At 37.4% G+C, this 27,708-nt stretch overlaps 1 protein-coding gene across 3 annotated transcripts in view; it reads right to left on the reverse strand.

Moving 5' to 3' along the window:
• Positions 1-27,708, reverse strand: part of KIAA0825 (KIAA0825 ortholog) — a 403,281-nt gene that overhangs the window by 90,020 nt on the left and 285,553 nt on the right. For 2 of the 3 annotated variants that reach the window (XM_067731231.1, XM_067731232.1), the window contains one exon: positions 5,269-5,633. The exons of the other annotated variant lie outside the window; for it this stretch is intronic. In XM_067731231.1, the coding sequence (XP_067587332.1) occupies positions 5,441-5,633 (193 nt within the window). In that variant the 3' untranslated portion in view covers positions 5,269-5,440. Of the gene's footprint in view, positions 1-5,268; positions 5,634-27,708 lie in introns of those variants that run through there. 3 annotated transcript variants of the gene reach the window in all.

The raw sequence follows: 27,708 nt of genomic DNA on the forward strand, positions 1-27,708 counted from the left end.
TCTCGTTTCCCTCCACTGGGATGTACACTCCACAATAGAAGTGATTTTATCTTGCTTTACTTCCTTTTGTTTGCATCGTTCCTCAAATAGTACTTGGTACATAGTAGGTGTCCCCTAAATAAGTTTTTGATGAATAAATGAACAAACTAGGTTATTTACAAAATATTTCTAATTTGTAAAAAAGTTTCACTGGTCTTCAACTTTTTGTGTGTCCCCAAAGACACAGCTAACACACACATGCATCCAAACGGAAGAATGATCCAATGAGTGAAATTCAAAACTTCAGCCAATGCAATGCATCAAAAACGGAACATCCATTCAGCTGTGATTACTAAGAGATTTATCTTTAGAAATCATATTGCATTCTAAAGGTCAACCTGCTTTTAGAGTTAATTCTGCTAGGGATCTCATAACTTAAAATTATTATGTAAACTGTTATGTAAAGTAAAAGTGAAGAGTAGGCATATATTAAAATGTTGACAGGAAACATCTCACAAAGTAATTTCTAAGAAAATATGGTAATTCTTAATTGCAATTGTGCCTACTGCCGATAATAGAATATAATTATTAAGACATTGTTAAACATTTTATTAGAAAACTGAATGTAGCTATACTTTTTTCACAAGCCTATTATTGACTTCAGAGTAGTTAAATAACAAAAAAAAAATCAAAATAATTACAAAAGGTCACAAAAATTAAGACTTTGAGCCTGTAAAGGAATTGCTATCATGCTATCATGAAAGTATCCTTGGTTGAATTAACCTGAAGCTCATGTTAGATTACAAAGCCTCCCATAAAATACTTATTTAATTGTATCTTTTAAATTTAAAAGTCAAAGATAATGGCCCCCTAAGTCTTGATTTTGCTTTTCATGGCCCAACTGGTTCTGGCTGGCGAGTTGATACTGCATGCAAATCATCTTTTCTGGTTGATTTCATAGTTTCCAGCTACAACTAGAAATTAACAAAACAACTTATAAGTACTGACTGTTGAAGACTTTTCTACATATCCAACGAGATACGCAATGCAAGTTAAATAGGAGAGCATTTGCAATTTAAAATATAATTTTCCATAATGAAAATGTAAAGCAGTCATTCTGTTTCATTCAGCATGGCAGGTTAGGAATCCCCGTGAAGCTATATTGAAGCAAAGACTAGATTAATAATTTAATTTGGTTCAGAACTATGCAATGGGGCACCAAAACCTTTTATTCTGTAACCAGCTGCTGACCCTAATATGATGAACCAATTAGACATCTCTATTTAATTATTAGGTGACCCATCTAAAACTCACTAGGAATTTTCATTTTAAACAACACTTAAAGACTCCTAGTTACCCCCCTGGTGGAGGTGGTCGATTTGATAGAAGCACACAAAGGAGTCCAGCAAACGGGAGAAAAAACTGCAAGATCATTTTAGACTGTGTTCTGTAAAAGAACATCTTAATATAATGAGCCTTTTTTCAGTCTCCCTTGGCGGAGCATCAGCCCTCTCAGATAACCCCACACAAAGCAAATACCATTCGTCTGAAGTTACATTTGCTCCCTGTTATCACAACTTATGCCACTTAATTCATTATTCAACGAATTCACTTTCTTGTTTATTAGATGCAAGGTAGCCGCTTATCCCTAAAGGCCATGTATGCAAAAGACTGCTTGTAATCCTGTCACTTCAAACCTCTCTAGGCTTTTATACTGCTTCAAGAATTAGGAGGAAAGAAGCAAACAATTTAGATTTATTCCTGATGATATTAAATCTGTACATGATGAAAGAAATAAGAAAGAAATGTGAACCTGAAGTTTGTTGATTTGGAAAGTGGCTTCAGATGTTATCTTTACGTGTAAAAGTTAGTACATTCACTCGTTTCCCATAATAAACACCTAGAATTAGTCTTCCTACATGAAAGGGGAATAAATTAATTAAATGCATTTTTCTTGGGTACAGGTTATCTGCGAAAAAGGTAATGTATCTCATCAACTGCATTTCAACGACGCAGGCTAGCTCAACCATTCACGTGCTTAAGAGAGATATTAACATACTTTAAAATCTGATATCTGATCTGTCAAGGTTTTGGGGTACTATTCTTTAAGTATATTTAATATTGGATTAAAAAGTGCAATGAAAATGTTTTTTTTCAACATGGGTAATTCAAGATTCTTTTTGGTTGTCAATAACAAGATATGATAAATATATTCTGCATAATATGATATAACTATTTGAACTGTTCACACAACATAATATTAATGGTCAGAGATATTTCAAGTTGATTCAGTAATCTTATGCTATTAAAATTATTAAAATGTAAATGAATTACTGAATTAAACAACTTTCACTGCACTCTTAGCACAATTAATATTGTATAAAATTATCTGCATAATTATACACAGTATGTTTACATAAAACATCCAGGAAAAAGCTACAAATCAGAGGCTGAGTATAAAATATTTTAAGCTGTGCGCTGAAGTCTTCTAAATATGGAAATCTAAGTGGTTGTTTAGTATTGGTGCTTGATGTAACTGCAGACAGTTCTAAATTTTATGCTTTACTTATTTAAATGCTAAATAACCCTATACTTATTTTTTAAATTCTTATAAATATATATGATTTATAAAATGTATCTAGACTGAATGTGTTTTAAACCTCTGTGCATTATACACAAAATTAAGGGCATTTATTTCCTTCAATTAATTTACATTATGGGCTAACTACTTGAGATTCAACATTAGTTCATCAACAAAAGCCACAGAGGACATTTTAATGCAGCATATATACACAGATATGACTAGGACAAAAGACTCGACATCCCCAGAAAATAGGAACCATTTATAGGGAACCTCATTTTATGAATAGAGTTGTGACTAATAAAATGATTTGTACAGAATTACCTGCAACTATTCTAAGGAAGGAAATACACTTGAAAATTCACATATCGAGTAACTGTGGATATTACTGTAGTTATTGCCATTCTTCCAAAACATCAGTCATAGTAATATAGGGATGAACAAATTGATTCACCTGAATAATTAACCTTACCACAGCATAACTACCTTAGGTGCAGATTAATGTTTTCTGTTCAGCTTAAGACATATACCTACCAGAGAAATCACACTCATTAAATATACTGCAAAAATCAATTGTTTTCTGCCACTCTGAGGAATTAATATAACAACTAAGTTGTGCAGTGTTTTTAAAAGCTTATGTTCATCTGTGCCAATTAAACAGAAACAACAAAATAGAACAAAATGAAATTAACAAAGAGTGCTAATAAAATACAACTTTTCTGTTGATATCTTATATAACTTTATTCATTATTGTACAACTTTTGGTTTTTTACATGTGGGAGATTTAAAAAGTCACTCAGTGATTTTTATAGTGCAACCGTATGCTAGATAAAGATATTTAAGCTGTCAGTATAAACTGCTTCTGTTTTCATTTTGCATTTAATTTCAATGCCAGACTCAAGGCATAAATTTTTCATCACCTGCAATGCTATGAATAAAAGATTAAAAAAAGAACTGAGAAGAAATTCTAACACATGCGGTGCATGCAGCACATTGTGCAGACGTAGTATTCATAACTAGATGTTTAATTTCCATCTTTTTTTTTTTAACGTCAGGAACATTATTATTTGAGTTAATACATCATGGAGCTAATTTCCAGTATTTCAGCTTTGTAGAGTTTAAGTTTACCTAGTTTGGGCCAAATAGGCCATTCATTCCACTTGAAATCTGAAGTATACACCCTAGGATTTACACGCTACTTTGTTAGCACCGCTGGATTCTATTACTCTCGTATTTCTAGAAAGGGAATATTTCAACATCATATATTTTTGTTTTATTCCATGAAATAGCATGTACATTAACCTTGCCTGAAAGTTCAAAGAACTGAGAATTACAGAAACGATCCCACCTAATATCAGTTCCTCATTAAGGCTTGCTTCGTGTTCTCAGCCGAAAGATATAATCAATCCCAAGAGGCAAAGTTATGAGCTCAGTGTTAAGGCATTTTTTTATTTAGTACCTAGGACTGTTTTCTGTAGCACAATGCATCTTCATTGTCACTTTATTAGCCTCCAAAGGACACACACACCAGAACAATTTCTAATTCTTGCCAATAGACTCTTAGTGAGCAAGAGATATGCAACAGCTCTTCCTAATCTCATCAGGAGGGCCCTGGCTTTATTAGCCTTTTCATTCTGAAACCTCACTTTCTCAGGGCAGTCAAGAACCTGTTGAGGACGCCAGGCCTGTTGGGGACAGCAAGAGTTAGTCCCTCAGATGTCAGTGACATCTAATAACATCTAGCTTAATGTCTTTGGCTCTAATTACTCATACTAATTTTTTACGGTTATTGAAATTCAATCTAGGGAAAGCTTTGGAAAAAAAATAAGCCAAACCATGTTCTGCTACATTATTATCAGTGGTATCCAATTAGCTCAGTTGATTAGCTGATAGTGCTAATGAGACCTAGATCATTGGCTCAATTCCAGGGTAGCCACTTAGTTTTACTTTGTTCGATAGTCACAGACAGATACCTCGTTTTACCCAGGTGTCTTAAGTGCTACTGGTCACCAAAATAACCGAATGAGAGAGTAAGAATGAATCAGTGCAAACCCGTCCCTACAACTAGGCTCTAGAGGGCATCGGTATCACCTTTGTGATGATCGTACAAAAATAAGTATTTTAATAAAAGAAAACTCTTTTTGGCTTATTGTTTATGACTGTAAAGCAAGCACTTTATATCTTCAACACATTAATGGGCTTTAATTAGCTAGACTTTATAACGTCTCTATGATGTTGGCAAGTTTAATTAAACTTACTTTACAGATGACAAAGCTTAAACTGAGAGATTGAGTCACTTGTCTGAGGTCACATAAAATGTCAGGGGCATTTCTCAGATAAGAATCCCTGTCTTCTGTATCTCATTCCATCATATTACCCATGAGACTGCTCTGCCTCTATGGAAACATCCTAAAGTTACAGTAACATGTCACTATATTATCACATTATTTTTCATTATGCCAGAAGACACAAGCTTAGTGGAAAGACATGGTGAGGCAAGGATTACAGATGTATCTCCTTTTAAGCAACATAAATTGGAAATTTATGGAAATTTGGATTTGTTGAACAGCTAAATTAGAGGGTGTCATGTATCACTTAGTCTATGCTACCTCACATTGCTATTAACCACTTTTTTTTTTGCATGTCCTAACTTCCCAACTATACAGCACAGAGACCAGACCATGTCTTGCATCGCTTTGAATCGGTAGTAGGTATTAATAAATATTTATTCATGACAATGGCATTTGACTGGAGGGGGACAGGAGACTATAAGACCTCATACGCTATGGGAATGGTAAAATAGGGAGGGAGAGAGGCTTCATGATGGTGGGCAGGGGTGGATTTTTCCCGTTGAACTTCTGTCATTATGGCAATTCTATTTCAATATATTATAAGCAAAAGCTTTATAAGAACACCTAACACATATCCCGGATAGCCCGCATGAAGAGGATCTAGAGAGATTACACAATTAAGGAAAATTCTTGCCAAGGGTGGAATGCTTAGCATCAGGGAGAGGAGGCAAGTTGACGCAGCTGTGGAAGGTAGAGGCTTCACTTTGCAACCCCACAGCATCCTGTCAATAGGGAAATGGTGTTGTGAGATTAGTTGCTCAGTATTACAGAAGAGAAAAACACATGATGGCGGGGCAGCGGGGAGGACAGTAAACATTTTCCATTTTATAAAATGATTATTCATAAGACGTTTTAAAGTTGTGTGCTCTTCTCATGACTGAAGTGATCGTAAGTTAAAACTGATTTACTAGCAAGTTTCAAAAATACGGCAATTTTGTGAGTTAAAGTATGCCTGTAAAGATTTTCCTCCCCTTGGGTAGCTGACTTGGATTTGATTCTCTTAGTAAGGATCAAGTCAAGAACTACTGAGGTTGCTTTGTAACATGAGGAACTGTTTTGGAAATAGGTCTTAACACCTATGTGATCTAAGAAGGAAATGGCAGCAAACTCAAGGTATAATGTGCATATTCCTCGGACATGGGCCAATCCAAGTTTTTCATTTCAATACAGTCATCTTCTTCCTGTTCATGTCTCTCTATCATTACATCTCTGGTTATTGGACTCTTTCAAAGAACAGCCTTATGGAGTCAATGGAATGGTCTTATCACTAACTCCCATAGTGGTTAGGGATAATCACTTTTTTATCTTATATATGAATAATCTGCACAAGATTATTAGAAAATATAAATTCATTTCTCAACCTTGTTAAAAACTAGAAAAAATTAAAGTCATTTAGCGCTTATTCTCAGGTGAAATATAGCATTCACTTTCATGCTACACAGATTTACAGTAAAATTACACAGTCAATATAGTTCAATTTTCATCTTCTGATTTTTAAAATAATATTAATGAATTAGAGCTTTATACTATTTGAGCTTTGAGACTTCCTTAATGTGTAAGAAAATGTACTAAACACTAGTATTTCAGGGATGGTTTCTTCCTACCGCATTTGGATTTATTAACCTAGGAAGATTCCAGGTCCATGAACCCCTTGAAAGCATATGCACATTTGGAGGGGCATATGCATATGTTGCATGTTTCTAGGCAGAGAGCTTTTCTTAGAACTTCAAAGGAGTTCTTGTTTCAAAAACAGATGTACTACTGTACATCTTCATCTTGTGTTTGCTTTTAAGAAGTTAATATTTATCTCTTTATAATACTGAAAGATACCTATATGTATACATACATGTATTCAGTGTAATTTCTTTATGAATTAGCAGGATACTCAAATGAGTTTAAGATGCTAGAATTGATAGAGTGCTTCCCAGAACTTCTGCTGCCTGTGTCCTTGTCCCCATGGTGAGCCACAGCCACCCCCCGCCTCTGCAGGAGACCCTCCAACACTAGCAGCTGTGTGGCTGACAGGGTGTTGGTGCTCCGGCCAGGCGTCAGGCCTGTGCCTCTGAGGTGGGAGAGCCGAGTTCAGGACATTGGTCCACAAGAGACTTCCCAACTCCACATAATATCAAATGGTGAAAGCTCTCCCAGAGATCTCCGTCTCAACGCTAAGACCCAGCTCCACTCAATGGCCAGCAAACTCCAGTGCTGGATGCCCCATGCCAAATAAATAGCAAGACAGGAACACAACCCCACCCATTAGCAGAGAGGATGCCTAAAATCATAATAAGGTCACAGACACCCCAACACACACCACCGGATGCAGTCCTGCCCACCAGAAAGACAAGGTTCTGCCCACCAGAAAGACAAGATCCAGCCTCATCCACCAGAACACAGGCACCAGTCCCCTCTACCAGGAAGCCTACACAACCCACTGTACCAACCTTAGCCACTGGGGGCAGACACCAAAAACAATGGGAACTACGAACCTGCAGCCTGCAAAAAAGAGACCCCAAACACAGCAAGATAACAAAATGAGAAGACAGAGAGACACACAGTAGGTGAAGGAGCAAGGTAAAAACCCACCAGACCAAACATATGAAGAGGAAATAGGCAGTCTACCTGAAAAAGAATTCAGAGTAATGATAGTAAAGATGATCCAAAATCTTGGAAACAGAATGGAGAAAATACAAGAAACATGTAACAAGGACCTAGAAGAACTAAAGAGCAAACAAACAATGATGAACAACACAATAAATGAAATTAAAAATTCCCTAGAAGGAATCAATAGCAGAATAACTGAGACAGAAGAATGGATAAGTGACCTGGAAGATAAAATAGTGGAAATAACTACCACAGAGCAGAATAAAGAAAAAAGGATGTAAAGAATTGAGGACAGTCTCAGAGACCTCTGGGACAACATTAAATGCACCAACATTTGAGTTATAGGGGTCCCAGAAGAAGAAGAGAAAAGGAAAGGACTGAGAAAATATTTGAAGAGATTATAGTTGAAAACTTCCCTAATATGGGAAAGGAAATAGTTATTCAAGTCCAGAAAGCACAGGGAGTCCCATACAGGATAAATCCAAGAAGAAACACGCCAAGACACATAATCATCAAACTACCAAAAATTAAATACAAAGAAAAAATATTAAAAGCAGCAAGGGAAAAACAACAAATAACATACAAGGGAATCCCCATAAGGTTAACTAGAGGGGTGGGATAGGGAGGGTGGGAAGGAGATGCAAGAGGGAGGAGATATGGGGATATATGTATATGTGTAGCTGATTCACTTTGTTATAAAGCAGAAACTAACACACCATTGTAAAGTAATTATACTCCAATAAAGGTGTTTTAAAAATAAAATTAAAAAATGAAAATTAAAAGAAAATAAAAATTTTATATGAGATGCAATTAATCAAGAATGATTAGGAGAAATAAAAATTAGGAAAAAAATACCATTGTAAAGTAATTATACTCCAATAAAGATGTTAAATAAAAAAATAAAATTAAAAATGAAAATTAAAAGAAAATAAAAATTTTATATGAGATGTAGTTAATCAAGAATGATTAGGAGAAATAAAAATATGACCAAGGCAACAATTTAGACTATTAAAGAAAGAACATTTATGATAAAAAAAAAAATAAAATGCTAGAATTTGTTTCTAATAATGAAAAAGAAAGGAAAGCAACACACACGACAACTAAGAAAATTTACGCTAATTATAATATTTCTATACTAAGCACTGGAAGAGATTAACAGAGGCAGTTAAAGAAATGTCTTCCCTTGAGATATTTGAGATATAAATAAATCCTCTTTCTAAGAGATATTAGGTGTAGTTCTTCCTAGGAAGTAGTGTGCTAGACTAGAAATCTTGGGGTCCTTTCCAGGTTTATACTTTCCTCATTATGTGCTTCTAGGCAATGTAAAATAACTATTTTTATTCATTGTCAATCAAACAGATCACTTAGACACATGCTATGCTTAGCTAACCTGTCTTTTAAAAAGGAAACCTATTTTGAACCAAAACACCCTAATCACACACACAAACAGACACAGAGGATGAGAAGAGAGAGAACTGGGTTCCCTTTAGATTTATATCATCAATTCACTGAGTTCTCAAAAGCAAGTTAATCTTGCCCCAAACCCTTGAAATATATATATATTTTTTACTCCCAATTGCCTCAAATACAGAAAGTTGGATTTGAGATTCTTAGTCCCTATTCCAGGTTTATGCAAACAAAATTGCTTGAGAAGGGCCCCGGGAATCTACAGTGTAACAAGTGGTCCAATACACCCATGATCACGCAATTTCAGCAAATCTGGAAGGATGTGATATACTTAGCCCTTTAAGATTTTGGGATTTTGGCTAGTTGGTATGTGGTTCCTTTCTTCTGAAGATCTTCAACATATTATGTAACTCCCTGAAATCAATTTCACCTAGAGGCTGGGAGAATAATTCCAATCATGAAAGGAATTGTTGGTGAATATGCAACACAGCATTCAAGGAGTTAATTCAAAATTCTATTGTCGGGCTTCCCTCGTGGCGCAGTGGTTGAGGATCTGCCTGCTAATGCAGGGGACACGGGTTCGAGCCCTGGTCTGAGGATCCCACATGCCGCGGAGCAACTAGGCCCATGAGCCACAACTACTGAGTCTGTGCGTCTGGAGCCTGTGCTCCGCAACAAGAGAGGCCGCAATAGTGAGAGGCCCGCACACCGCGATGAAGAGTGGCCCCCGCTTGCCACAATTAGAGAAAGCCCTTGCACAGAAACGAAGACGCAACACGGCAAAAATAAATTAATTAATTAAGAGTTAGGACTTCAACATATTCATTAAAAAAAATTCTATTGGCAAGAAATATAGAGGAATGGGAACATGTGTATGATATTAAAAATAACAGCTTTCCTTATTGTCCTTTAAAAATCAGTACTGATTTCAAAAAGCATTGATAAGCACAGGGTCAAAATGTTTTTTCAGTCATACTCTTGGGGATCCATTAATATATTCTTCTGGACAACTGGTTCTATTCAGATCTCACAAAAAAGGCTTTTAATTCAAAAGGGGAAGGGCAAGGTATTGGTGGAAAATTGTAAAAGGTTTATGTCTTTTTTTTGTTTTGTTTTGATTAACAAAATTGAGAGCCAAGACAACTTCTGTTTCTAATCATGTTTCTATTAACTTAGACCTTTTTTTCCCCAACCTGAAAGTGTGGGGCAAAATCTCTACAGAGTCATTTGCCCATATAACAATGCCACTTGGAGAATAGATCTATGACCAAAAACATTGTTAACAATGGACATTTTTGCCTTGGGTATGAGACCCAGTAACATCATAGTATATTTTAAATAACGTAAGCTTATATATAAAGGAGTAAATATAAATACAGGAGTAAATGCAAAGATAATGACACATCTATTGACAAACACCAGAGTTTCCCAATCAACAGGAAGTGACTGCAGGTTTAGCAACTAATCTACAAAACAATGTCAAAAATATGAGTGGTAACCTAATAATGAGAATATACCTTTCTTAGGTTTCTAAAAGGTAATGCCTAGACATACTGATGTATTTCTAGATTTTTCTTCATAGAGGAAATGCTACAGAATGAATGGCGGTCACTGCACATCAGAGGGCTGCTTTACTGTAAAGGGAAGCCCATGCAGCCATTTTGGTGTAATCTTGCACAGCTCAGTTGGCAGCTCCATGCTGACTGGTGTGTAAATTCCATTATTATTTAAAGTAAAATGCTGAATTGTTAATGTAAATTCAACTGCCCCTTTTTTGTTAAGTAAGCAGATTTACTTTTGGCCGACCCCAGGGAATAGCTTTAAATTTCGTTGGGTAGCTAAGTGATTTTCATTTGGGGCATATGTGAACATTTTTTAAAAAGAATTCCTGCAGATACAGAATTGATACTTGGAGTTTCTTCTAAATTTTATGTGCCAACTTATTTAAATTAGTAAGATTGAACTAGCTTTTGATCTCAGACCATCATTTTATAATCATTTTATCAATAACAGAAGCTCGGCTTTACTATTTCTTCACAATAATTTCGTTATGCTCCAAATTCAAGATTCATACTTTTAGTGACTCTGAAGTGATTATCTTCTCAATTAATTATTCGTAAGCCTCTAGGCTTATCAGTATGGTGAATTTTAGAATGCCCCCAGTAAGAATGTAAAATCACTCCTGAAACACACAGTATATATTGTAACACTACTGTTAAACAATTAGCTAAGTTTCAGGGCGACTAAAATGTTTTCCAGTGCTCTCCATGTTGATTCCTAGTAGTATTCCCATCAATGATATATTAGCAAACTAGTAACTTAGTGATTTAGACTGATGAACATGACTTTTTTTGAAGTTTCTGTTATACAATAAATTATTTTTAAACACAATTTTTGGGTAGTTCGTTTATTTAAATGACTCCTAAACCTTGGGAAAGATTAAGAATAAAGTTTTATGTCAGCTTCATTTTTAATGGTTTTCTGGTGTCTTTCTTCTATGGTAATCTAATTTATATTATCTTTAAAATCTATCATACAAATATATTACCAGGCACAATTATTCTAAGTAGTAGCATTACTATTATTTTTATATTTATACTTATTTATTCAAGTCACTCAGCATGCTATTAATGGACCATGTAGTTAGAAATCCTAATTTGTTCTTATGACTTATAATTAGTTTAAATAAATGTTAAATACAAAGTATTTTGAAGTTTATAAAAATTATTTTTTGTGTGTGTTACATCCATGTCCGTAGATATAAAAAAAAAAAGATTTTCTTTCTTTCATAATATACTATAATATGGTTACAAGTGCATTGAAATTCATCTTGTTAGAATGGTAGTAATATATCCCACTAGGACTACTGTTCCTAGTAGCAATTTAAAATAATTATTGTGAGACTTGATGCTAGACATCAGGTTTGCAATAGAATTACAATGAGGGAAGTGTATTAGAGACAAAACATTGCTGGAAGAAAACTTCATAATGGCGCAATTTGGAACTAAGCCTCAATTTTACAGTAATAGATTCTCTTTATGATGGCACAAAGGAGTGAATGCACTTAGCAAATTTAAATCTATTATTAGTCACACTTTGTGGATTGCAGTACAAAAAGGAGAAAAGAAATTAGCTTTTTAAGTATGTTCTTATATAAAACAGGTTCTAGTAAGAACAGTCTTATAGAAAAACCTCCTTGCTACACTGCAGAAGTACTGGCAGTCCCTATAACAGCAGGGGGTTGTCCAGGTTTAAAAGTCTTTCCAAAATAGTTCTGAGGTCTCTGATTTCAAATCATAAATTTCTGAAGTCAGGAGACATTCAACATCAGTACATTTCTTGTTTACAGAAATACAGTATAGAACAAGAAAGACAGGTAATTTGGTCTTCGCTGCTTACTGCAACCTCTCTCCTTGAATAAAGATGTGTCTTTAGTTCACATGGCTACCATACCGGCCTTGAACGTGATTTCAATTACAGTAAGAGAACTCAACAGCGTTAGACCAGTATGATTTGGCACTCGTCTGTGTAAAAGGAGTTTCAATAGGCAATTTTGCAAAGGAAACCAACAGCAAGAATTCAGTAGGTACTTTTAATATAAAATCAAAACACTAATAATCCAAGCTTCCATTTTCAAGTTAAGTGAAATCTTATAGCTTTGTTTTAATTATGATCCATTTTTCCTATTTCATCCTAAAATAATACTGAGTAGAATATCTGACAATAGTACAATTTAGTTTTAAAATAACATATAATATTTCCATCATGTTATTGATTGGATACATAGGAATGCGGCTGTAATCCTTAAGAAATGTGAAACAAAATTCTTTTCTGAGATGTTTCACATAAGTATTTACCTGTGGAAAAGAGTAGAATCACCCGGTTGAATTGAGAAAGGTTAACCATACACACAAAAAATTAATGTTGGTAGATTGATGGGATAAGAAAGCAAGGGCAAAAAATGAATGGTCACCCATAAAATAAAGTCCTACACAACCCAAATGGGGCAGATATAAATAAAATTAAACGGTCCAAAGACTTTGCTAAAAACAGCATTTTCTTATAAATTATTCACATTTACTGCCCATATTAACACTTAATATTGCTTTCCTATGATTTTGTTTTTGCTCTGTAGCTGCCTCTGTTTAATAATTCGAGTACACTTTTATCCTACCGGGCTCCAGTTAGCAGTTTATACATAGGCTCATGCCTGCCAGCATTCAATTAATCCCTAAAATACATACTCTCGGTCTTTCACTTCAAAGACATCACCCTCTCCAAGTTTTCCTCCCACTTCTCAGTCTTCAGTATGTGGTATATACCTCAGTTTTGGGTCTTATCTTTCCTTCTACATACTCATCCATTCCCACAGCTTCAGTTAACATTTATGTGCTGATGACTCAAATCTATCTCTTTACTGAGCTCCAGACCCATACACCCATCTCCTACTGAGTATCCATCTCTCCTCAGGTACTCCATAGGCATCTCAAACTTAGGGTGCCCCAAAATGAATCTGGCATCTACTCTCTCCCTGAACCCAAATCTATTTTTTCCCACGTGTTGTTCATCTTAGTTAAGCATTTACTCAGCTGCCCAAGCCTGAAAACTGTATATCATCCTGGAAACATCTCTTCTTTCTCCCATTTTCAACCAATCCTCGCGTTCAGATGTTTTTACCTCCTATTTAACAAACTTGTTTATTTCCATCTATTCCCATTGCCACTGTCCTAATTTGGGCCACCATCATTTCTCTACAGAATTATTCTAACAGTCTCCAAATGGTTTTACCTCACCCTGATCCAATCCATTTTCCATGTTACAGAAGGAAGATTCTTTCAAAATCAAAACACATAAGGGAAATGACTGAAAAATATGATTGCATAAATTAAAAAAAAATGTCTTCAGGAAAAAATTCCCAAATAAAATCAAAGATAAATCATAAACTTGGAAAAATATTTGCAATACATAGAGCAAAGAGTTAATGTTGCTAGTCAATAAAGAACTCATAAATCAATATCTAAAAGAAATAAAGGCAAAGGACATAAGCAGCCAGTTTGCATAAAAATAAATGGGATTTAAGAATCTGAAAAGATGCATGGGACTTCCCTAGTGGTCCAGTGGCTAAGATTCTGCACTCCCAATGCAGGGGGCCTGGGTTCCATCCCTGGTTAGGGAACTGGATCCCACATGCCACAACTAAGAGTTCACATGCCAGACTTCCCTGGTGGCACAGTGGTTAAGAATCCGCCTGCCAATGCAGGGGACATGGGTTCGATCCCTGGTCCGGGAATTGATCCCACATGCCGCGGAGCAACTAAGCCAATGCACCACAACTACTGAGCCTTCACTCCAGAGCCCGTGAGCCACAGCTACTGAGCTTGCATGCCACAACTAATGAAGCCCGTGCACCTAGAGCCTGTGCTCCACAACAAGAGAAGCCACTGCAATGAGAAGCCCATGCACTGCAACGAAGAGTAGCCGCTGCTTGCTGCAACAAGAGAAAGCCTGCGCACAGCAACGAAGACCCAATGCAGCCCAAAATAAATAAATAAATAAATTTTAAAAAATAGAAGAGTTTGCATGCTTCAACTAAAGATCCTTCATGCCACAACTAAACGTCCTGCATGCTGCAAATAAGAACCGGCAAAACCAAATAAATAAATATTAAAAAAAGAATCTGAAAAGATGCTTAATCTCACTCATTGGAAAGGAAATGTAAATCAAAATTACAAATCACTTTATACCTATAAGATTGAGAAAAATTTAAAAATTTGAGCATGTGGGAAAAATAAGCCCTATCATATATTATCAATGGGTATGTAAATTAGATAACTGAACAAGGATGCTTATTGTAACAATTTTTACAATATGTAAAATGGAAGATAATATGAATATTCATCAAATGAATTTTGGTTAAACCATTTGTGGAAATGCATATCCTGGAATGTTAGGCTGTAGTAAAAAAGAACAAGGTGGATCTTAAGGAGGTCATATGGAAAAATCTCCATGTTATATTTTTAAGAGGAAAAAGTGAGGTAGAGAACAGTTTGTACAAAGTGCTCTTATTTGTGTAAAAAAGGATATGTATACATATATATGTATATGTATGCATAGATAGAAATTCTCTGAAAAACTGCATAAGAAATGTTCACAAGGAAGGACATAGGGGGAGGGATAAATTAGGAGGTTGGGATTAACACATACACACTGCTATAGATAAAACAGATAACCAACAAGAACCTACTGTATAGCACAGGGAACTCTACTCAATATTTTGTAACAACCTATAAGGGAAAAGAATCTGAAAAAGAAAAAATATATATATAACTGAATCACTGTGCTGTACACCTGAAACTAACACGACATTGTAAATCAACTTATACTTCAATTAAAAAAAAAAAGATGTTCACAGTGATAGCCTTTGGGGAGCCCTTTTATGCTGTGGCATGTGCTATTGATACTTTTTCAATAAGTGAAAACACCTAGTTATAAACATTACAAACACTATCATGCCATTCTCACCTTTAAAAACTCTCATGGCTTCTAATTACTGTTAGGATGACATTCAGGTTCCTTAAAAAAGCTCACATGACATTTAAGACAGGGTCTTAGCCTCATAGTGACCCTTTCTCTCACCACTTCCCTCTCTCAAACCCTACCTCTGGTCACAGGAAACATCTTCAGTTCCTCAAAGGTATGTGGAACAATTCCTTCTACACTGTTCACTTTTTCCTGTCTAATTATTCATGCTTCAGAAAATGTGAAAGTCTCTTTGCCCAGGAAGGGTTTTCTGATCTTCATATCCTTTTTAATGTTTAATTACATGTCTTTCCTACCACTAGATCACATGCTCCATGAAGACAGGGACCATACCTCCCTTGCTCACAGTTATAAACCCAGTGATAAATGTAATGCCTCATCTTCAAATAACTGGATGTAGATGAACAGAAAGAATTAAAAGGAATTTGACTGATTTATTGTTAAGCAGCTACAATGTGGCCAGTCTTTAGTAGTGATTTTGGAAGTAAAAGAGAAGGTAAAGAATGAGCTGAAAGTGGGGAGTTTGGGTTGCAAAAGCACACAAAGCTGCTCAGGATTATTACAAGTATGCGAAGAACATTGAAGGAACATTGAAAAACTGATCAATGGGTTAAAAAAGTGTGGAATTTGGGAATGGGAACAGAATGGGAAGGGATGAATAAGGGTAGATTTCCTGATGAATGTGGGGTTTTAACTTGATCTTTAAGTAAGGTGGGAAAAGGATGAAGGGTTTTGGAAATAAGAATGGAAATAAGGAGGAAGGGTTTTCTAAGTGAAGGCAAGAATGTAAGCAAGAGAACAGTGAGGCTGTAGAGATGCAGTTCCCCTAAAAAGTTGCTTTGTTTCTGCTCAAAGGGAGACTTGGCCTGCTCTATTCCCTACAGCTTTGTGATGATGCCATCTCAGACCTAGTCTAGAGGTACTACGTTCTCCAGAAATGGGCTCTGGAAGACATACTAGAGGAGGTTCCCAGTGGCCACCTTGGGATGGAAACATTATTGCTGAGCTGAAACCATTATTGCTGGTGCCCAAACCTGTCCACCTTCAGGATAACTCTGCTGAGTTTCTAGGCTACTAGGTGCTTTGTAACTCTTGAAAGAAACATCAAAGCGTGGCTCATTTTTCCCCCTTTAATTCCAGTATTCAAGTCTTCAAAAACTTTTTCTAGCAAATGATACGTCATTTCTGCCTCTTTCACTCCACCTCCACTGCTGCCACTTGAATCTAGGCTTCATTGCTTCTTTCCTGGAGAACTTCTTGATTTCTTACATCATTCCTTCCCACTTCAGGTCCATTTTCTCCTCACATCTGCAGGATATGATTTCTGTGCTAGGCACTCTCTTTTTATCACACTTCACATGTTTTCTTCACTGGTGATCATTTGCTCCCATTTCTTCAACAATCACCTGTACACTAATGGCTCTCAAATTTATGTTTTGGGCCTGAACTTTCTCCTGAATTTCCAATAGGAAACTGAACATGTCACAGGACAAATTCCTTCTCTTTCCCCAAGACCTTTTTCTCCAGTATGTCTCATCTTGTTAATGCCACCACCTTTGCTCTGAGTGGAACAAGCTACAAGCATTGAATGATCTTTTGCCTTTTCCACAATCACTTAACATATTTTATTACTTCTTCTTCCAAACGTTCCTTAAATTGTTTGCTCTTTTTTCACTTCTGCTGCACTTCAGGGATTCCAGTCCTCAGTATCGCTGGCTTAGTCTTCTCATTGTTTTCCAGGCTTGCAGTATTTCCACCTCTAGACCATGCTCTGATCTGCCGGGACAACCTCATAGTAAGAAGCCTCCAATGGCTTACCAAAACATAAGGTATAAGGATTGTTGCTGCTACCTGAATCCAGTTGACATTTCTGGTCTTATATTTCCAACCAAACTTCCCATATTTCCAACCTTCACAAGATAATGAGCCACTCTCTATTTCAACAGTGCCAAGTTTTCCCACATTTCTGGGCCTTTGCCAATGCAGTTTTCTTAGCCCAGTGTATGCTTTCTCCCGTTTCTAGGTGGCCACCACCTATAATTCCTTTCATTTACTCTCACAAGTCATCTCTTGTAATTTTTTTCTCTTTGCCCCCAAGTCGAATTAATTGATTACTTATCTGCATTCTGATAACACATTAAACACACACACTGGGACTTCCCTGGTGACACAGTGGTTGGGAATCCGCCTGCCAAAGCAGGGGACACGGGTTCAAGCCCTGGTCGGGGAGGATCCCACATGCTGCGGAGCAAATGGGCCCGTGCGCCACAACTGCTGAGCCTGTGCTCTGGAGCCCACGAGCCACAACTACTGAGGCCCGCGCGCCTAGAGCCCGTGCTCCACAACAAGAGAGGCCACCGCAATGAGAAACCCACTCACCATAACGAAGAGTGGCCCTTGCTCACCGCAACTAGAGAAAGCCCATGCACAGCAACAAAGACCCAATGCAGCTAAAAATAAATAAATAAATAAAATTTAAAAAACAAAACAAAACACACACACAACAATGTGTTAGGACAAGCTGTTTGGGATCATCACTACTGTGTGATCAAATCACAAAGCTGGTTCAATGACTAAACCCGGAGTTCTTTGACTCCTCCAAGTGCCTAGCACAGTGTTTGGCACAGGGTAATCATTTAATACATGTGTGTTCAATGGAGGACTAGATAACCTTCTATGGCTTTTTCTACATCAAAGTTAACTTTCTCAGATTGGCAATCAAAGAACTCTTTGAAATTGTCCATTGCTCCCCCAACATCATTTCTTCATTTGCCTTAGAAACAGGGCTCTGTGCCTCATGTAGATCATAAATATACTTTATTTGCATTTATATCAATTTCTAAACTTCTGCTTATACTATTGCTCCTACTTGGAAAGGGTTCTGCCTCCTCAACCTGTATGAAGTTTCTAAGCACATGTCTCTCTGCAACTTAGAAACCCTCTGGAACTCTGCATTTTTTGCGGGCTATCTACTCATTTTGTATGCCCTTAGATCTACACCTTTTGTATGACATGATTCTTTACACACAAACACACCTCACACACACGTATATTTTATTCTATAGGTTGAACCTATGAAATAGCCAATATCCAAAAATTCTGACCTACAAAAATGGCAATTTCACGTGGTTCAACCTAATTATAAACTTTCTGAAGGCAAGTTGCCACAACACAAAGTTTTGGGCGTGGGGGGTTTGGGGCACAATTCTATGCAGACAGTAGGTCAGAGATTCTCAAAGTGAGGTCTGTGGACCCTTTTTGGGTCCCTGAGATCCTTTTAGGGGTTCATGAAACAAACAATTTTCATAATGATACTAAAATATTATTTGCCTTTTTTTTTTTCTTTTTTACTGTGTTGAAATTTGTAATAATGCTGCAAAAGCAATGGTGAGCAAAACTACTGGTGCCTTTGCACCAATTAATGCAGTGGCGCCAAACTCCTCTAGAGTTCATTGTATTCTTTGCTGCCTTGCACTTTTTTTTTTTTTTTTTTTTTACAGCCGGGATGACTTAGGGATGCCCTTAATGAGGTAGTAAAAATAACCCATTTTACTGAATCTTGACAATTGAATATACATCTTTTTAATATTTTGGGTGATGAAATGGAAAGTACACATAAAGCACTTCCACTACATACCAAAACACAGTGGTTGTCTAGGGGAAAAGCACTTGTGTGGTTGAGTTACAGGCTGAACTAGCCACTCTTGTCCTGGAATACCACTTTTACTAGAAAGAACAACTGACAGGTATCTGATAGATATTTTCTCAAAGATGAACAACATAAGACAGTCATTTCAAGGAAAGCAACTGATGGTATTTGTTGCCAATGATAAAATTCAAACATTCAAGCAAATTCAAAATTCTGGAAAACTTGTATCTGCTGCCATAGACTTGGCAGTTTCCCAGCATTTAAAGAATTTTCTGGTGAGATTAGTGGTGATAAAAAACAATTATAAGTTTTGATATTGTATAATGAAGTATATCAACATTTAAAGATCTGTATAATTCAGTGAGCCAGTATTTTTCAGATGAACAATACCTGAAGTTACTAAATGTTACATGGTAAAAGATTCTTTGAAGTGCAAAGTATGGTCTCAGATTCCACATAGCAATTAAACTTTTAGAGGCCACACTTGTTGAGTTTTGGTGTAGTATTAGAAAAATACCCACACTTATCTGAAGTAGAAATAAAAACATTCCTATATATTTGTGTGAGGCCAGACTTTTTTCCCTATACTTCAACCAAAGCATCAAACCAAAACAGATTCAATGTGGAAGAAGATATGAGAATCCAGCTATATTAAGTCAGACATTAAAGAGATTTGCAAAAAGCAATGTCACTCTTACATTATCTTTTTGTTTTGAAAAATGTAGTTATTTTTCATAAAATGTTATTTATGTTCATATGTAACTGGTTTTATTATTATTTTCAAGTGAACTAACATATACTTTAAAAATTTTAAGTTTTAGTTTCTAATATGGTAAATATCAGTAGAAATAATCCTCATAAATGAAAGCTTTGGGGGGATCTTCAATAATTTTTAAGAATGTAAAAGGGTCCTGAGACCAAAAATTTGAGAACCACTGCGGTAGATGCTCATTAAATGTCTAGTGAGGTCCTGAATCAATGAAGCAATACAAAGGAAACAAGGAAGGTTGTGATTATATATGCTGAGATATGTGATTAGGGGTTCACTTTTGTGGGCTGCCTCAAATACTAGGCTGTTACCATTCCTGTCACCATACTGAGAAGTGAATGAGGATTAAATCCTACTCAGTTTCAGAAAGCAATGAGGTGTTCCATTGGCACATCAATTGAAACTCAGTTTTAAATGGAAGCAGGATTAATTATTCTTTAAAAATTACAAATGAAAAAGGACTCACAGAGTAAATGTCCCCCTCATCTGGCACTGGTTCCATATATCAGGCAAAATCTTCAGGAACAACTCTTAGACTTCCCTTAAATTGCTTTAGAAAATGTGAGTTATGAATACTACTACAAGGTACATTTCCTGGGAGGCTGGATCACCAAACACACAACACTGGGAAGTAGTCAGTCTGTTAGCATTGAAGTTGTGCTCTCACAACACAACTCCTTTGGGCAGGATGGGTGTGGGGAATGGATAGTTTCATGGTGAAGTCAAGTGGGGCAACAAGGAAAGCGAGGCAGGAGCAGTTCTTCAAAGGAGCACTGAATTATCAACACAAAGTCAAAAACATGTGGCAAATTGCTGACTACTAAGAACCAACAACAGCCAACAGACTGGTCTGCTGTGCCACAACCAGAAACACCGTGGCTCTTTTTGAGCAAAGGCATTGGGCCAAATGAGACGACGAGGCAAATAGCAGCTGCTGCCCATAACAAAGGAGACTACAATATGTTTATGAGAAAACGATTGTCAGTCATGCTTTGCCTATCTATTCAGCTACACCTGCACAGATATACATCAAGAACCCAATCTTGAAAAATAAAGAAGCTTTCTGAAGAAAAATGGCACACAAGTTCTCAGTAAACACCTCTTTTTCTTTCTTTTTTTTGAGAGAGTTAGCTCCCGTCATACTTTATTTTTGCCTCTTTTGGCATAAATTGTTTTCAGCCTGGTATTCTAGTTATACTTGTACAAATTTGATTTTTCCATCTCTAGTGGAAGACCACTCATTTACCCTTCGAAGTCCATAGCACAGTGCCATATACATAGTAGGTGCTCAATAAATACCTGCTGAATAAATGAAGTCTAAAATTAGCAAAATGGCTTCATTAATATTGCAAAACAGAAGATGGCAGTGTGGGAAGATGCCAAGTTAGAGTCTTCCCACAACTAGGGCGCCTGCCAGCCACTGGTGGGGGATCCTGATGCCCAAGGAGATGGGAGGAACCCCCAAGTGAACCAGTAGGACGTGGGGGGACTGAAGGGGGAAGGAGAAGTGGAGGCGAGACAGAATTGACGTCCCTGAGGCTGGGGAGACCAGGAGAGGCAGGCAGGAGGGGCCCCCGGGAGGAGCTAGAGGGGAGCAGAGGGCATTTGCCCACCCACCTGGGCACGGGGAGCCTACTGAGCTCCCCGGCCAGTCTCCTGCCTGCCAAAGCCCCCTCCAGGCCTCGTGGATCCTTGGGGGCACATGAGGGAGGCTGAGGATATCAGGAGAGGCAGGCGGGAGGGGCTCTCGGGACCAGAGGAGCAGGAGAGGAGAGGAAGGCGTTTGCCCCACCCACTCGAGCCCAGGAAGCCTGCTGGGCTCCCAGGTGAGGTCCTCCACCCTCTGAGACCCGGGGTGGGGGGCACACCTGGGCCCCTCTGTTCCACTGAGCCTAAGCCCCAACCCCCACAGCCCCTCAAGGCCTTTTCCAGCCTTGTGTGTCCTAAGCATAGGCCCCGCCCACTGCCCAAACCTTGCCCTTGATTAGGCCCCACCCTCCACAGCCAAGGCCTTCCCCCTACCCTATTTTTTTTTTTTCTTTTCTTTTCCCTCCTCTTTTTTAACATTGTGGTACTGTTGTACCTTCTGGTTGTTGATTCATCCATATTTTTCTTTGTATATTCTTCCTAACATATCTGTTAGTGTCCTAGTCTGATTTTATTTTTTACTTTGTTATTGTTCTCTCTCTCTTTTTTGTTTTTTGCCACCCCACACGGCTTGCGGGATCTTGGTTCATGAGCCAGGGGTCAGGCCAAAGCTCCCGTGGTGGGAGCTCTGACTCTGAACCACTGGACTAACAAAGAACCTCAGACCCCAGGGAATATTCATTGGAGTGAGGTCTCACGGAGGTCCTCATCTCAGTACCAAGACCAGGCTCTACCTAAGAGCCTACAAACTTCAGTGTTGGAAGCCTCAGGCCAAACAACCAGTAAGACAGGAACACAATCCCACTTATTAAAAAAAAAAAAGACAGGGCTTCCCTGGTGGCGCAGTGGTTGAGAGTCCGCCTGCCGATGCAGGGGACACGGGTTCGTGCCCCGGTCCAGGAAGATCCCACATGCCACGGAACGGCTGGGCCCATGAGCCATGGCCACTGAGCCTGCATGTCTGGAGCCTGTGCTCCGCAATGGGAGAGGCCACAAGAGTGAGAGGCCCGCATACCGTAAAAAAAAAAAAAAAAAAAGACAGCAAAAAAATATGTCACAGGTGAAGGAGTGAGGTAAAAACCTACAAGACCAAATAAATGAAGAGGAAATAGGCAATCTATCTGAAAAAGAATTCAGAGTAATGACAGTAAAGATGATCCAGAATCTCGGAAACAGAACAGAGGCATGGATTGAGAAAATACAAAAAATGTTTAACAAAGATCTAGAAGAACTAAAGAACAAACAAACAGAGATGAACAACACAATAACTCAAATGAAAAATACACTAGAAGGAATCAGTAGCAGAATAACTGAGGCAGAAGAATGAATAAATGAGTTTGAAGACAAAATGGTGGAAATGACTGCTGAGGAGCAGAATAAAGAAAAAAGAATGAAAAGAATTGAAGACAATCTCAGAGACCTCTAGGAAAACACTAAATGCACCAACATTCAAATTATAGGGGTCCCAGAAGAAGAAGAGATAAAGAAAGGGTCTGAGAAAACATCTGAAGAGATTATAGATGAAAACTTCCCTAACATGGGAAAGGAAATAGTCAACCAAGTCCAGGAAGAACAGAGAGTCCCATACAGGATAAACTCTAGGAAAAACACACCAAGACACATATTAATCAAACTAACAAAAATTAAATTCAAAGAAAAAATATTAAAAGCAGCAAGGGAAAAACAAAAAATAACACACAAAGGAATCCCCATAAGGTTATCAGCTGATTTTTCAGCAGAAACTCTGCAGGCCAGAAGGGAGCGGCAGGATACACTTAAAGTGATGAAACAGAAAAACCTACGACCAAGATTACTCTACCCAGCAAGGATCTCATTCAGATTTGATGGAGAAATTGAAAGCTTTGCAGACAAGCAAAAGCTAAGAGAATTCAGCACCACCAAACCAGCTTTACAACAAATGCTAAAGAAACTTCTCTAGGCAGGAAACACAAGAGAAGAAAAAGACCCACAGAAACAAACCCAAAACAATTAAGAAAATGGTAATAGGAACATACATATTGATAATAACCTTGAATGTAAATGGATTAAATGCCCCAACCAAAAGACACAGACTGGCTGAATGGATACAAAAACAAGACCCATATATATGCTGTCTACAAGAGACCCACTTCAGACCTACGGGCACATACGAACTGAAAGTGAGGGGTTGGAAAAAGATATTCCATGCAAATAGAAATCAAAAGAAAGCTGGAGTAGCAATGCTCGTATCAGATAAAATAGACTTTAAAATAAAGACTGTTACAGGGTATAAGGAGGGGTGCGACATAATGATCAAAGGATCAATCCAAGAAAAAGATATAGCAATCATAAATGTTTATGCACCCAACACAGGAGAACCTCAATACATAAGGCAAATGCTAACAACCATGAAAGAGAAATCGACAGTAACACAATTATAATAGGGGACTTGAACACCCCACTTACGCCAATGGACAGATCATCCAAACAGAAAATAAATAAGGAAACACAATCTTTAAATGACACAATAGACCAGATAGATTTAATTGATATTTATAGAACATTCCACCCAAAAGTGGCAGAATACACTTTCTTCTCAAGTGCACACAGAACATTCTCCAGGATAGATCACATCTTGGGTCACAAATCAAGCCTCAGAAAATTTAAGAAAATTGAAATCGTTATCAAGCATCTTTTCTGACCACAATGCTATGAGACTGGAAATCTATTACAGGAAAAAAAAACTGTAGAAAACACAAATACATGTAGGTTAAACAGTACACTACTAAATAACCAAGAGATCACTGAAGAAATCAAAGAAAAATTTAAAAAATACATAGAAACAAATGACAATGATAACACAACGACCCACACCTATGGGATGCAGCAAAAGCAGTTCTAAGAGGGAAGTTTATGGCAATTCAATCTCACTTCAAGAAACAAGAAAAATCTCAAATAAACAATCTAACCCTACACTTAAAACAACTAGAGGGCTTCCCTGGTGGCGCAGTGGTTGAGATTCCGCCTGCCGATGCAGGGAACATGGGTTCGTGCCCCGGTCTGGGAAGATCCCACATGCTGCAGAGCAGCTGGGCCCGTGAGCCACGGCTGCTGAGCCTGGGCGTCCGGAGCCTGTGCTCCACAACGGGAGAGGCCACGACAGTGAGAGGCCTGCGTACCGCAAAAAAAAAAAAAAAAAACACAACTAGAGAAAGAAGAGCAAAGAAAACCCAAAGTCAGTAAAAGGAAAGAAATCATACATATCAGAGCAGAAATAAATGAAATAGAAACGAAGAAAACAATAGCAAAGATCAATAAAACTAAAAGCTGGTTATTTGAGAAGATAAACAAAATGGATAAACCCTTAGCCAGACTCATCAAGAACAAAAGGGAAAGGACGCAAATCAATAAAATCAGAAATGAAAAAGGAGAAATCACAACTGACACCGCAGAAATACAAAGGATTATAAGAGACTACTACAAACAACTATATGCCAATAAAATGGACAGCCACGAATAAATGGACAAATTCTTGGAAAGGTACAATTTTCCAAGACTGAACCAGGAAGAATTGGGAAATATAAACAGACTTATCACAAGCAATGAAATTGAAAACCTAATTAAAAATCTTCCAACAAACAAAAGCCCAGGACCAGATGGCTTCACAGGCAAATTCTATCAAACACTTAGAGAAGAGCTAACACCCATTCTTCTCAAACTCTTCCAAAAAATTGCAGAGGGAGAAATACTCCCAAATTCATTCTATGAAGCCACCATCACCCTGATACCAAAACCAGAAAAAGGTATCACAACAAAAGAAAATTATAGACCAATATCACTGATGAACATAGATGCAAAAATCTTGAACAAAATATTAGCAAACAGAATCCAACAACACATTAAAGGGATCATACACCATGATCAAGTGGAATTTACCCCAGGGATGCAAGGATGCTTCAATATATGCAAATAAATCAATGTGATATACCACATTAAAAAATTAAGGAATAAACACCATATGATCATCTCAATAGATGCAGAAAAGCTTTTGACAAAATCCAACAGCCATTTACGATAAAAACTCTGCAGAAAATGGGCAGAGAGGGAACCTACCTCAACATAATAAAGGCCATATATGACAAACCCATGGCAAGCATCATACTCAATGGTGAAAAACTGAAACCATTTCCATTAAAGATCAGGAACAAGACAAGGATGTCCACTCTTGCCACTCTTACTCAACATAGTTTTGAAAGTCCTAGCTACAGCAATCAGAGAAGTAAAAGGAATACAAATTGGAAAAGAAGAAGTAAAACTGTCACTGCTTGCAGATGACATGACACTGTGGAGAGAAAAATCCTAAAGATACCACCAGAAAACTACTAGATCTAATCAATGAATTTGGTAAGGTTGCAGGATACAAAATTAATGCACAGAAATCTCTTACATTCCTATACACCAGCAATAAAATATCGGAAAGAGAAATTAAGGAAACACTCCCATTTACCATTGCAACAAAAAGAATAAAATACCTAGGAATAAACCTGCCTAAGGAGGCAAAAGACTTGTACTCAGAAAACTATAAAACACTGATGAAAGAAATCAAAGATGACATGAAAAGATGGAGAAATATACCATGTTCTTGGATTGGAAGAATCAACATTGTGAACATGACTATACTACCTAAAGCAATCTACAGATTCAGTTCAATTCCTGTCAAACTACCAATGGCATTCTTCATAGAACTAGAACAAAAAATGTTACAATTCGTATGGAAACACAAAAGACCCTGAATGGCCAGACAATCTTGAGAAAGAAAAACGGAGTTGGAGGAATCAGGCTCCCTGACTTCAAACTATACCACAAAGCTACAGTAATCAAGACAGTATGGCACTGGCACAAAAACAGAAATACAGATCAATGGTACAGGATAGAATGCCCAGAGATAAACCCATGCACATATGGGCACCAAATTTACGACAAACGAGGCAAGAACATACAATGGAGAAAAGACAGCCTCTTCAATAAGTGGTGCTGGGAAAACTGGACTGCTACATGTAAAAGAATGAAATTAGAACACTACCTAACACCATACACAAAAATAAACTCCAAATGGATTAAAGACCTAAATATAAGACCAAAAGGAAAACATAGGAAAAACACTCTTTGACATAAACCACAGCAAGATCTTTTTTGACCCACCTACTAGAGTAACGGAAGTAAAAACAAAAATAAACCAATGGAACTTAATTAAACTTAAAAGCTTTTGCACAGCAAAGAAAACCATAAACAAGACGAAAGGACAACCCTCAGAATGGGAGAAAATATTTGCAAATGAAACAACAGACAAAGGATTAATCTCCAAAATACACAAATAGCTCATGCAGCTCAATATCAAAAAAACAAACAGTCCAATTAAAAAATGGGTGGAAGACCTAAATAGACATCTCACCAAGGAAGATATACAGATGGCCAAGAGGCACACGAAAAGATGCTCAACATCACTAATTATTAGAGAAATGCAAATCAAAACTACAATGAGGTATCACCTCATGCAGCTCAGAATGACCGTTATCAAAAAATCTAGAAACAATAAATGCTGGAAAGGGTGTGGTGAAAAGGGAACCCTCCTGCACTGTGGTGGGAATGTAAATTGATACAACCACTATGGAAAACAGTACGGAGGTTCCTTAAAAAAACTACAAATAGAACTACCATATGACACAGCAATCCCCCTACTGGGCATATACCCAGAGGAAACCACAATTCAAAAAGACACACGCACCCCCGTGTTCATTGCAGCACTATTTATAATAGCCAGGTCATGGAAGCAAGCTAAATGCCCATCGACAGATGAATGGATAAAGAAGATGTGGCACATACATACAATGGAATATTAGCCATAAAAAGAAACGAAACTGAGTTATTTATAGTGAGGTGGATGGGCCTAGAGTCTGTCATACAGAGTGAAGTAAGTCAGAAAGAGAAAAACAAATACCATATACTAATGCATATATATGGAATCTAAAAAAAAAAAAAAAATTGCTACTGATGAACCTAGTTGCGGGGCAGGAATAAAGATGTAGACATAGAGAATGGACTTGAGGACACAGGGTGGGAGGGGGAAGCTGGGGCGAAGTGAGAGTAGCATCGACATATATACACTACCGAATGTAAAATAGTTAGCTAGTGGGAAGCAGCAGCA

The sequence above is a fragment of the Pseudorca crassidens genome, chromosome 3, assembly GCF_039906515.1.
Source record: "Pseudorca crassidens isolate mPseCra1 chromosome 3, mPseCra1.hap1, whole genome shotgun sequence".
NCBI lineage: Eukaryota > Metazoa > Chordata > Mammalia > Artiodactyla > Delphinidae > Pseudorca > Pseudorca crassidens.